This window comes from Epinephelus lanceolatus, chromosome 17 (genome assembly GCF_041903045.1).
Source record: "Epinephelus lanceolatus isolate andai-2023 chromosome 17, ASM4190304v1, whole genome shotgun sequence".
Classification (NCBI taxonomy): domain Eukaryota; kingdom Metazoa; phylum Chordata; class Actinopteri; order Perciformes; family Serranidae; genus Epinephelus; species Epinephelus lanceolatus.
This window is the reverse complement of record NC_135750.1, coordinates 8,894,368-8,908,253: the sequence shown is the minus strand read 5'-3', so window position 1 is coordinate 8,908,253 and position 13,886 is coordinate 8,894,368. Positions and strand designations below refer to the sequence as shown.

The window sequence follows — 13,886 nt, the reverse complement described above, 5'->3', positions numbered from 1 at the left end:
TTCTAACCAAACAGTGACCCTGAGAAGAGATGTAAGGCTGGGCAATGTAGAGAAAATTATACATCACAATACAATTTGACAAAGCACTGATATTGCGACTATATGTGACGGACACAGAACAGAAAAAAATGCAAATATAGCCAGGGGAAACACAGAGCGGAGTGAGTCTGGGGTTGGCTTCCACTTTCACTGGTAATAGGGTTTACAGGCAGTAATTCAAATGGCAATTCCTGCATAGTATACCTTTAATGTTATTATCTAGCAAAAATGCCAAACATATGTTGGTTGTAGTTTCTAATATGTGAGGATTATCTGCCATTCTTTGTCTTATGCGATTTAATATTTGAGGTTTTAGACTAGCAAGCAATCGGAAGACGTCACCTTTGGCTCTGGGAAGATGACGTCGCCATTTTGCTGATAACTTGCTTTATATGGTCAGACCATCAGCTTCAATGCATCCTCATTGAATCAGTGTTAATTGTCTGTCATTTGGGCAGACAGAATGTTTCGGCTCTGGTCAGAGACACACCCAGTTTAATCGAGTGTGTTTGTTTCTGAGTGGACTCATGGAATCAGAGTGTCCAAAAGTGGTTTGTGTGTTTTTAGGTTGTGTTGTTTTGTGTGTGAGTGTGTGTGTGTGTATGATGTGAGGAAACAAAGCTGAGAGCCATGCTTTTAGTCGTGCTCACAGCGCTGCTTTCATTGACTTGTCTGGAAAGTCGCTAAAGGCTTCAAATGGAATCACTAGGTTATCTAATGGCTTTGCTCGAAAGGAAAAGATGTGTGAAACAACACCAACACACACACACTTACAGACTTGAAATGCACATAGATGCAGTCTAATACAATACACTACTTGAAGCGTATGCACATTTTGAGAAACAAAACTGCCAGACTCGGCTAATTTCATCCTTGTTGGTGAAGAGCCTTTAATGAAAACTTAATTGTATCCTTGGACATGATTAATTCCTTCTCTTGAAAAAGTACTCTTTTGATTTAATCTTGAACAACACAAATGTTGCAGTATTGTCGTAGATTACTGTATCTCATAGTCACCTGCATTGTGTTGACTCCAGTTACATCGGATTTTGTGAAAGTATCGTCGGGTTAGCTGTAAGTTGTAGTTTTGTGCGACTACTTTGGAACAAAAGCAGCCGTGCACGAGTGGCTTCATGACAAAGTTCTTTAAAATGTAGAAGCTGTTGTGTGTGTGCCGGTGGTGTCTAATCAGTGACTCATCATGCTAATATCCTGCTATGCTTACGGTGCAGGTTGCCAGGTCGGCTCCAATCAGCAGATGGAAAATCTGTACATGGCAACCGTGATCTTTTGTTGACTCTGCTCGGTCTGTGACAGTCGCTGAGGAGAGGGGACTTTGACGGAGCTGCATACTGACGTGCTGACTATTTAAAAACTGGTAGAGGCAGTTATAACCTGTGATGTGCACACTGTAAATGACTGTTGTGCTACTACTGATAAAACACAGCAGTGTATCACTGATATGAAGTCTTATTTAATTGAAATACTTGGTGTATAGTCAGGCTTTTTTTTGGGGGGAAAAATTCTGGTTGACAGGACGTTTGGTGCAACTTGAGGTGGAAGAATTCATGTGTGTTACAAGTTACATAAACCCCAAATTTAGCAACAGAATCTGCAGACAGTGCAGAGCAAAAATGCCCACTTGTCAACAGAATTTTAAAACAAGCAGTTAAGGCTGTTTTTGGTCTTTGTGTTTACTCTCTGAAGTCAGTTAGTTGGCATTTATTGTAAAGCATTGTCTATGTCTTTCCCTGCAGGCACAAGTTAATTGATGCACATGGGGGGAGGGGCTATGGATCATTTTTCAAAGAGTGAATGTGGGCTGAAAGAAGCCATCCATCCATCCATCCACTGCTCTGGTCTGTTCAGAGCTTCTAGACGAGATAGTAATAAGGGATAAATGAATATGATGATGTGCCATGCCGTCACTCATCACTCAATCCAATTGGGCTAAGTGCTGTGTGTTGTGTTTTTCAGAGCAGACACTATATCACTGCATGTCTCTGTAAAGCTTTAAAAGGGGTGTGTATGCTGTATATGGGTGGGGATGGTGAAGACGGGCTACGAGTATGACTTTTTCACTATTTAATCCTACAAAGAAACTGAAAGAAAAGTTACTAAGAAACTTACCCACCAGTTATGCCTTTATGTATTTACCATTATAGCCCACTACAATGATAATGTGATGTAACATGGGAAAATTTGGCTGTTTTATCTAAAAATGGTTCAAAATTCTTTATTTGGTCTTTGTGAATACCTCACTTCTCAGTCTGTGTTTGGCATTTTGAGAGTGTGCGTAACACGCACCCCGTAGTCGCACTCGTCATAGCTTTCTATCAGTTTTTGGGATTCCTCTCTGTCACTAAGTCAAATCTACACTTAGTTTCCAGTTTATTAGGTACACCTAGCTAAAGCTAATGCAGTCTAATACAACAAAAAAATCCAAGCAATACATCCTCCCTTCATGAAGGTTATTATCAGTTTTTGTTGATCATTTTGGAGGTTGTAGTTTGTGGTGCTATTTAATGTATTACATTACACAAAAAGGTATTTCTGTTACTTAGCTTACCCTCATTGATATAAATGAGGTTAGTGGTATAAGATGTAAGATTTGAAACTTTCTAATCTAGACTTAAAAGAAGTCATTAGTTACAATATTAGTTGGATAAAACTGTCTTCAATTTTCTTTCGTTATTTATAGTTTTGTTTTATCTAGTAACCACTAAAGTTGGGTAATATTAACATTTGAATTGAAGCCTATTCTGGTACCCAACGGTACCTTTTTTCAGTACTTTACTTCCTCTGTAATAACAAAAATGCTCTTCTAGCAGTCACACTAGCTGTGCATTCCAATACCCATAACACCATAATATACAGTATGTCAGTAAAAGATTAGGTATACGTATATTAAATCCAGTATGCCATAAATATCAGGATGTTCTACTACATACGGTCCGATTTTGCAGTAAGCAAGCCAGCTATTCTGGCTGTCCTGATCCCCAGTCCTCTGGGCAGTGGATGATACGTCACAACGACTTTCAGAAGCCGCAATGATGGATGACAGCGCATTCAGGTGACTGATGACCAGTCGATTAGTAGTAAAAGGAATATCAATTGTTTAATCGAATAAAATAATCCTGAATATAACCAACAACAAAAGGACATAAGTATTAAATGACAATGACAGAAGAATGTAAAGCCTATGTTATGTTAATGCACTATGTGATGTTTAGGTTTGATGACGGACTTGCCCTTTGTGCTGATTTTATAAAAGAACATATTTTTGTATAACAGACTGCTATTTTTAACAGTGTTACCTTCTGTATTTGACACTGATCAGCTTCTGTTAAGCCGCAGTCAATTTCTCTTGTTTCTATTCTCTTCTATACAATTTGTCCCTTTGAAGCGTGCGCTGATTCTCTCATTTCGCCATTGAAACTCCTCAGTCAGTTTCTAGTGTTTCTAAGCAGCAAGCTGCCAAGACTGCCTGCCATCACAAGCATAATAAAGCCGTCATCTCAGGCCAGCATTGAAAAATAGTCCTATTTTCGCAGGCTGATCCAGCTTCTAAGAATACAAGCAGCCAAAATAGCCCATTATGGCTCTGAGAAGAAGGTTGTGAAATGTCTGCAGAATGCTTTGATTTCTTATCCTCTGAGTACACTGGTCAGATTAAAGCTTCACTCTGTGTGTGTGTGTGTGTGTGTGTGTGTGAGGTCTAAACAAAAGCATGGATATTGAACTGAACAGGATAGGCCTACACATGTCTGCTTACAGAGACATGCAGGATAAAAGCTGATTGGCTTAGCCCTGTGGGGTCAGAGGGTTGAGGTCACATTTGGGCTAGTGTTTCAATCCCTCCCTGTGTTTTCCTGCAGGAGCTTGTTTGTGGTGAAAGATTTAATAGGAAATCAATGCACAAACCTTTACGCCGCTAGTCATCTCTCAGCTAATTGACATCTCCTGTCATTGTCTGAGTCTCTCATAGCTTACTTCTTACTAAAGAGAGATCGCTGGTGTTGGTTGTATGGTGCTGCCACTGCTGTGTCAAGTAAAATACAGAAGTGTAATTTAATTGTCATACATTTTAAAACCTTTGTATATCTATATTTATGTGGTTCATCTTTGTCACAGTTTCACATGTTCCTCTGCCTCTAACGGCCCCTCAGTGTTTGCTGTGTAGGAAGGAAGTATTTCCTATTCTCTTTTCCTGCCTGTGTTTTTCCAGCCAGCCGGGGGGATTGGAACAAACTGAAGCCTCCTCTAACCTTTGTGTTACCTCCACCCTATTAGCTGACTTCATTGATTACATGTAACTCCATTAGTTTCTTCTCCTGTGGTGTCTAAGTGTGGGATTTCTGGTTTTACCATTACTGCTGCTTAATGTACACCTCCAAGGGGATTGATGGCTTTGCCACCAGAGCAGCTAATGATTAGGAAACAGTGTGTTGACTTCCATTTGCATTATACTCTGTGTTTAGTCTTTATTAGCTGCAACCAGCAGCTCTATAGGTCGCGCTGGTGGTCGGTTGATTGATAGGTCCACAAAGATTTCCACAGCCTTTGGCAGCTGCAGTTTTTGCCCTAGAAGGCTGAAATTTGGCATGGAGGTCAAATGTGTGTGTGTGTGTGTGTGTGTGTGTGTGTGTGTGATGGAGAGATGTTCTGATACTATTTTTTCCTTCCTTCTATCAATGCTGAAACCTTAACTTGCATACCAGCAGATATCAAGCACCAATCTGCTGCCATTCAAAAACAATTGAAAAAATAAACAGCTGTATACTGCTAACCCATTTTCAGTATAAAAAGCCAAATAAAATGTATAAAAATTGAATAACAACCATTATATGTTATATATTATCTTACACACCCTGGGCTCTGTGCCTTACAATACTATTCAAGTGTGCAAATGATAATCTACACATAATTTGTTACACTGAGGAGGAAATCATTATTCATTATTTTGGTTGCTGCTCAAACAGCATCTGCTGATACTAGGATGGCGTGAATGTTAAGCTGAGCTCTGACCAATGATTCGCGATGAGACGAAGCAAAACTATTTTAGAACGTTGCAGAGAAAAGTTGCAGCAGTGTGAACTGGCCATCTGAGCTCAGCTCAAGCCAGCTGATGGTGTCACCTGCAACTCCGCTGGTCAAATTGCTGGCGGATGGTTTTAGAACGTGATGCACGTCACCTGTTTCTACAGCCAATCAGCTTGTAGTGAAATCAGCTGGTCAAGTTAAGCCTAGTTCACATTACGCCATTTTCGCCCTGATTTTGCATCGTGGAGACTATCGTAATCTTTTGAGTGTTCATACCTGGCGACATGTGTTTCTGTCATCAGGAGTCTCGCCAACTGCATTACAACCTGTGTGTGCACACCACAAGATTTCAAACACAACGCGCGCCCCGTGATCCTGTGAACGCCGCCATTGTTGTTGTTGCTTTCCGGTTGGTCAGTGTTGCCCGATCTTGGGAGAAAACAAGCAACCAGGGCTATGGAAACAAGCCCAAAAGAAGCGACTATCATGCGTTTAAATAACTTATTAGATGGATATATATAGAGGAAGGTGACGTTCAGAGAGCAAGCCCAAATAAGTAACTCCACTTTAGAAACAAGCCCAAAGTCACAGCTAATAAGCAGACCTGGCAACCCTGCGGCTTGTCCTCACATTTCTTCCCTCCTCCTGCGTGCCGACGTGGGACGTATCCCGCCTCTCACTGGCTGATGCTCTTTGTCAGTCGTGTCAGACTTCTCCAGTTTTCTAGCATGCCAGATATCCAGTCCCAGTCTCAGACGAGGGGGCGACTTGCTCGTAGGCTTGTTCACACGTGAGGACTCGTCGTGGCAGACTATCTGCCGACTCACCTCCGACCCAAGGTGGCTCTCAAGATCCTCTGCGATGTCAAAATCGCGGTGAAAATCATGTAGTGTGAACTAGGCTTTAAAATGACCGCAGACGGCGTGTTTGCTTGCTGCAGCAGGTGCTCTGTTCCCACCGAGCCGGTGTTTGTGCTTTCTTAACAGTTTAATTGGTACATTGGACATTTTAAAAATCAAACAATGGGTCCATTTAAGGAAAAAATAATCAGCAGATTACTGTATACTCAAGATCATCACTAGTGGCAAATCTAATAGATATCTACACACCATGACCTTGCATTGGGTGGTGGGATTAGGGATGTCCACTGTCTCCCCCCCCCCTCTTTCCTGCACACACACGCACACCAAAAAGTCAAACGCACACAGGTATTTACACCCACATAAGCAGCCCATCTGTCCCCTGAGACCAGCAGCTGGTGGGTGGCAGGAATGTCCGGTATGACCTTGACCTCTGACACCCTGCAGCAGGAGATGCCATCCACTGTATCTATGTGCTGTATCTGTCCTGCAACCAATCTGCCTGTCCTAAACATGCAGCTGCACGCACACACACACACACACACACACACACACACACACACGGACATCCTCGCCATTAGAATCATTAACTGGACACTGATTATATTAAGGCTGGACCCACAAGACTAATTTCACTAAGTGCAAAAAGCTTGTGCTGGAGGTTTTGTTTGTCTGTGTGTGTTTGTGTGTGTCTGTCCACTTGTGCAGACTCATATTAGTTGACAGCCACTGACTGTTTTGGCCTCTTAGCTCGTCTGGCTCGCTGTACCTTTTTGACATCCTGTCTCTGCCATCCCCTCCAGCTCAAGCCGATTTGATGTTGGTCGTAAAAATGGCAGGTTTTAGAGGAAAACTATTGTTCTGAGCGGAGTAGGAGGAGCAGAAGATGTTGGAGAGAAAGGGGTAAAGTGTGTGTTTATGTGTTGCAGCGGCACAGTTGAAAGAAAATGTTTAATCAATTCACATAGTCGCTGGTGCAGGCGTTTCTGAAATCCTTCCAAACAAGATATCAAGTTTTAATGGTAGCAAAGATCTTTGCTTTAGAAAAACCAAACAAATTATATATTATTTATTAGCACTACATCTGTTAAAGAGCTATGTTGAAGGAGCTTTTTCCAGAATGCCATGTTGCAGAAGTGCTATTGAAAAACATGAACTGCAGTCAGATTTAGTTTATGTTAATGCCTTCATGTTGACTTTGTGTGTTCCTTTGTGTCCACTCTCTCAGTGGGTTTCCAAGAAGTGTTTTTCTCTGACATTTTGGTCACTGTCTCTCACGTATCGGACAAAACCGAGTGTCTCGCTTCTCTTTCTGATACTGATACTGTGACCTTACCGTTTCCTCTGCCTCTTTCCTCTCCTCAGATCACCAGAAACTGGAGCGGGAGGCAAGAATCTGTCGTCTGCTGAAACATCCAAACATAGGTGAGTCATTTTCGAGAGCCGAGCGGATTAGTGGCGTAGCTGTGTTAATACAGAACATCGGGAATAAGATTTTAAGAAGTATGAATTAAGTCACTGCAACAGTTTTCCTTTTAAATATTTTTTTTCCTTTACTGCTGACCTTAATAAAACCCAATATGTAGAGAAATATTGAAGTGATAACCCTTGATTTCAGAGGTTGACTAATAGGCTGATATAATAATTATAATTTGGAACAGGAAAAAGATGATAGACGATAAATCATCTGTTTTATGCATAATTTTCTGTAGCAGTTGGTCTTCAAAGTCATGTTTAGAAGCATTTCCCATAAAAGTAGGAAAATTCATGAAGTATCAAGCTGATAAAACAATGTTAAGTGTGTTTTTTTGATCAATAAAGAAAGCTTGTGGTCTCCAGTTTCAGTAGTGCTGTAACACAGCAGTTCCCAACTGGTGGGTCATGGTCCAAAAGTGGGTCGCGGGTCCATTCTGAATGGACCGCAAGTGATTTACATGTCAAATTTGTAAAAAACAAACTTTTTTTTTTTTTTTTTTTTAAGTACAGTGAGTTTCAGGGCTGCCCCCGACTAAGAATTTCCCTAGGCAACCAATAGTTGTCATTTAGGACCATTAGTTGACTAGTCGCCCGCATGTTTACGATGTTATTATTAAATGATATATTTTGGTGGTTTGAGTTGAAGGTGTGAGAAAGAAATGTCAGTAACATTGTTAACACTGTGCTACATTACAGAGAAATACAAAACCGTACTAATGAACCTTCATTAATATAGGCCTATATTTTATCTACAAGTGCACGTCACACACTGAGCGAGCTGCCTGTTAATGACGCTGTGGGCTAATGGGCATGTAGCTACTTCCATGTTTCAGATGATACGTCATGTTTGTAGTCGACCAATGAAGATGAGTTTACATATCACCTTGGGTTCGTCCTTCACCTTCTCAAAGTGATCCCACACTTTGGATTTCCTGCCCGACATGTTATTAACTAGCCTGTGGAATAACCGCAGGTACCAGCCCTGGAAATTAACCTGACTCCTGTCTGACTGCTGAGCGTGGACACTTCCTGTTTCTGTCCTTTCAAATTAAATTCCCACATGGTCCAGTCATATAGGTTTTGATTTATTTTGACAAGGCGCAGCTCCTAATAGAGTTTATTTATTAATTTTTTTTTTTCTGCAACAAAGTGACCAGCGAACTCTTGCCAACTAATGACCTTTCTGGTCGACTGACATTTGGTCAAACATTAGGGGGCAGCCCTAGTGAACTTCCAGCACAGAGTTTTTATTTTAAAGTGCCGTTTCCTGCTGTAGAGTGAGTGAACAATGGACAGCTACTTAACAGAGACAGCAAACTAGCTTAAGGATATGGCCGAACGCAAGTACGACACTGAATGTATTAAACTGTGTGGACCTTGAACTGATGACTAAAGAGAAATCTGGACTCCGTGACTGGAGCAGTTGGGAACACTGCTGTAACACATAACTCATGGAAATAATCAAGGTACTTAAAACCATCAGAGCCTGATTGCCAGATTGCCACAATTTATGTCAAAACTCTCACTCCTTGTTGTCTGAGACATAACTTGGTCAAATCTAAACATACCAGCGTGATACTCATATTTTAGGATTCGGTGCGAGTTATACTTTTTGGGCATATCATAAAATGTCCATTATAAATTAAAGTGCGAGAAAAAAAGAACTACACGCTATTTATAAATCCAGAACTTACCTGAGAAGCATCGTGTTTTGAAGCTTGCTTCAGCATCAAAGTAATCCAGTGATAGTTGTCCTGACATCCAGGGGTACACTGCAGACAGGAACTAATAATAGCTAATTCGGCTAATTTAATGGTGCCAATTTGCCAAAATGTCTCTGTAGCAGAAGATCGTTAGGTAGAAACAACACTGTAAATGCCTGTGAATGTCATAAATCTGTGTTAAGTTCAAGTCTCATATGCGTCTAACACTTGAGTTTCAAGACATCTTTTACTACCAAAGTGTGTGTGTGTGTGTGTGTGTGTGTGTGTGTGTGTGTGTGTGTGTAAAACCTAGACAATAGGCCCTGTCCCCTGGAGAAAGGAAGTAAATGGCAAAGTATCTTTGTGGCAGAACTGCCAAGTGTCTTATCATACAGTAGTGTGCCGCCCAGTGCAAGCTATACTCACATTCACATAGACATACACTAACACACACACACACACACACGCGCGCATGCACGCACGCGCGCACACGCACACACACACGCAGGATATGATAACAGCATAATAGGTATGGTTTCATCCATTCTCTCTTTCTTCTTCGTCCCACCTGATTCCTGCTTCATCGTCGTCCTATTCTTCCTTTCTTTTCCTCTCTCAGCTGCTCCTTTCTTATCCTGTTCTCAAGAGGAGAGCTTGTCAAGTTTTCTTTTCTCTAAATGTAAGCTATCTGAAGCAAGAGGAAATAATACCCAACATATGCAGGCCTAATTTAAAGCACCAAAGCACCTTCACCCACCTTGACGCAAGCATGTTTTTAAATCTACCTGTGCACATCCAGTTAAAACTGCTGGAATCCAGAGGTGCTGGTTCAAGAAAGCTGATGGTCAAAGTTGTATTAAGCTTTCACCACTCCGTGTACAGTGATATTTCCTGCCTGCTTTTGTGCTTCTTTAACAGAGAGAGAACCTGAAAGGAAATTACCAATATCACATTAATTATAAATGATTAAAATATGGCAACTACTCTGTCAACTTTGTCATCCAAAAGCCGATTCCTGGTTGCCAAAAAGCCAGGTGGCACTCAGGCTTTTAGAAACTTACAGTCGAGCCCTGGAGTGGATCGTTTCAGATGAGCAGGGAAAAACTGTGCCGCTGAAAACCTGGTATCCTCTGAGCATCGTATATCACTTGACCTTGTGCGTGTTTGTTATGGTTGTGAATGAATATACTACAATGACGTTGTGCTGATTTGTGTTAAGTGCGGTTCTTGTGCTTTGTTCCCACTGGCCAGTGATCAATGATGCGTTGATCGTCTGCCAAGTCGACGATAAGGAATCATTAAAAGCTTACAAAATGTAGGGTTTTCCTCAATAAAAGCTGCATTTAAACAATTGATACAGGCTTTTTTTGCAGCACAACCTGATTAAGTTTGTTTATTAAAGTAAACATTAAACTAAATGATTTGATTCATAAATAACAGCACAAAATAATACTGCTACTTCATTAAATTCCATTACAGACTTAAATAAATTAGATCTTTAAATTTGGCACAAACTACTACGACTAAATGAAGAACTGAGTAGATTTTGGTGGTCATAGGTCAAAGGTCTCATTCTTGTGAATACGATATATCAAGAAAACCTTGAGGGAGGTTTTTTCAAATTTGGCACAAACGTACCCTTGGACACAGCCATGAACTGATTAGATTTCGGTGGGTAAAGGTCAAGGTCAGTGTGACCTTGCATCCATCTCATTCTCATGAACATGATATCTCACAAACACCCTAAATTTGAACTTCAAATTTGGCACAAACTTTCACGTGGCCTAAAGAATGAGCTGATTAGAATTTGGTGGTCAAAGGTTGAAGGTCACTGTGACCTCACAAAACATGTTTTGGTCATAACTCTTACAAAGCTTTACACAAATGTCTAATAACTTAAACTGATGAAGCAATGACATTTTTTTTTATCCAAAAGGTCAAAGGTCAACTTCACTGTGACATCATAATGTTCTGCATCAAACACTTTTCTGGCCATTATACAGTGTCATATCTCAAGAACAGAAGGGGAGACATTTGGTCTGATACGGAATTGGTGACACTGATCTTGGGTGTCCACTTTGAAACTGTACTGATTGTATAGATTGTCTGTGCTGCTGGGGGGGGATATGTGTGAAGCATCACAGACATGGATGTAAACTCTAAGAGAAACTTGACTGGTACATGGAGGCAAACAGCCGTGGGGCAGTGATCTTGTTTATGTTTTTGCTGTGGCATCAAAAATGGTATCGAGTCGTGGCCCCCAACTGGTCCAGCCATAGGATCCAAATTTTTTCTTAGTCATTCATTCAAGGTCCACACAGTTTTAATACATTCAGCATCATACTTGTGTTTGGCCAAGCAGTCCAGCTAGTTTGCTCTCTGTCAAGTTCCTGTCTATTAGTCTCTTATTCTACAGCAGAAAATGGCACTTCAAAATAAAAGCTCTGCACCAAAAAATTTCTGCACTTCAAATGAAAGTGTGTTTTTCACAAACTTGACATGTTTGCAAGACACGGTCTCGTGGTCTGTTCAGAATGGACCTGCGACCCACTTTTGAACCGCAACCCACCACTGGTATAGAGTCTTTATTTTTTTAATACTAGTATTGTACTGAAGTTTAAAATTCTAGTATCAAGACATTACAGCAAAATTGATGCATTAAATTACTCACTACTACATCAGAAGTGTCTTTTAAACAACTGTAAATCCTCCACACCCATGTCACATCTTTTGTATTTGACACGTGCAGAAACAGAAAGCCAGACATTGTGGTTTAACGAACGTGCATTTACTGAACTTCCAGTGGCTAGCTTAGCCTCGTTGACTGCACACCGCTCGACAGACCCTCAACCTCAGAAGTGTGGTTACAGTACACATCCTTTTAACTCTAAAGGCGAGCACTTGTTGGACCAGACTTTACACTGAATACACAGAGATCAAACTGATCAATATGCTGCCCTTTAACCTCTGGTAAAAAGCTGATCCCCACATATCAAAGTATCGAAGCGTTGCTGGGACTGGGAACTGTAATGTCACTACGAATTACTGGGAAAAAAATCACATTACTATAACACATTACTGCCAAACACTGGTATAAAGCACAGTAATTTTACCACCCCTGCACCCCACACACAGTCACATACACACACAGAGAAGATTCCCTCAAGGTAATGGTACATGGAGAGTTTCCATATCGTCACCTCACTTAATAAACTCATTTCTAATTGAAGTCTCTCTCTGTTTCATCTTCCCTCACTAGTACGACTCCATGACAGCATCTCGGAGGAAGGCTTCCATTACCTTGTCTTTGACCTGTAAGTAAATCACATTAACACACACACACACACACACACACACACACACACACACACACACTCACGGCTCAGGTTTAAACCGGAGTATTGCTCCAGGATGAATTGCCTCACCTAAGCAACAAGTAAGTTGACAGTTTTATTTTCCATGACTGTCACCGTGTAGAGCAGTACAGTATATCAGGTTTTCCACCGAGCTGTCGTGATGGAACGGTTCAGTTTATCCTTAAATCAAGCCCTGTTTTAATATTAAACACATAAAGATGTTTAATGACGAGTTTGTGAATGCAGAATGCAGCTTCACCACAGTAATCTGTCACCATATTTCTAACATACATAATGTAAACTGCACTCCCTGCTCACCATGTTTACCCCATAAATAAAGATGATGGAAAGAACTGAGAGGGTCAAGCTTACATTTTCAGGCTGTGAATTGTATCAGAGTAAAATATAAGAGAAAACCTGAAGTCTTTTCACATCCTCTCTTGTAAAAGCACTCTGTTTTTGCCACTTGTGAAACATGGGTAACATTCTCTAATGGAAATGTGAGGACTTTCCCATGAAATGGTGCTGCTGTGTAGGTTTTGAGTCAAGCTCTAGTTTAAGGTGAAACAGTCAGTCAGTTTTATATCTGAATAAACCAGCCGTGCAAGTCAGTCTTGTAGAGGCTTGTATTATCAGCAGCCAGTCAAGTGGCCTCTTAAAGCAACAGCCAGAGCTTGTTATGCATTTACACAGAACGTTAGGGATCTATGAGGATGTGTTGTCACTAACAGCAATATAAATCAATGTGTTTCCTCAAAAATAAAAGAAACAAACAAGCCTCTTTTGTCTCTGCAGCGTCACTGGAGGAGAGCTGTTCGAGGACATTGTTGCTAGAGAGTATTACAGCGAGGCAGATGCCAGGTACGTCACCATGCTAACGTGTGAACATGTTATGTATAGAGAATTTCATGTGTCACTAGTCAATTTTCCTGCATGTTTTTGGAGGCTGCCAAAGAAGTGAAGTTGGGTTGCAAAAGCACAAAATGTTTTTTGATTTGAATCTGTGTTAATGTACTTTGTGCTTTAGCAGCAGAAGCATTGCTTGGTGTTTCTGTGAGGTTGTTTTCAGTACACAGTACACACTTTATTTTTGACTGTGTGACTCAGGCCTTTTTAAATTTAATTCCATTAATAAATAATGACAAAGCTGTCCTAAGTTTTGAAACATTATTTATGGTTTTTTGTCAGAAGTTGCAGTTGTTTTTTGCATTGCAGCACATTACCTGCCTGGAGTGTGCAGACTAATGGTCGAGCAGACAGTTCGTTTTTTGACTTAAGCGTCACAGTACAATAGAATAACTATACAAAACGTTAGTTTCAAAGATACAAATCTATGAACACATTCATAAAATAAAATTAGCCAACATCAAAGTCATGCTCCAGCACTTTCAGCCAAGTATGCAACATGA

General features: G+C 40.7%; 1 protein-coding gene across 37 annotated transcripts in view; it reads left to right on the top strand.

Moving 5' to 3' along the window:
• Positions 1-13,886, top strand: part of camk2g2 (calcium/calmodulin-dependent protein kinase (CaM kinase) II gamma 2) — an 89,240-nt gene that overhangs the window by 33,925 nt on the left and 41,429 nt on the right. For all 37 annotated transcript variants that reach the window (XM_078160700.1, XM_078160702.1, XM_078160701.1 and 34 more), the window contains exons 3-5: positions 7,308-7,367; positions 12,381-12,435; positions 13,273-13,338. In XM_078160700.1, the coding sequence (XP_078016826.1) occupies positions 7,308-7,367; positions 12,381-12,435; positions 13,273-13,338 (181 nt within the window). The remainder of the gene's footprint in view (positions 1-7,307; positions 7,368-12,380; positions 12,436-13,272; positions 13,339-13,886) is intronic.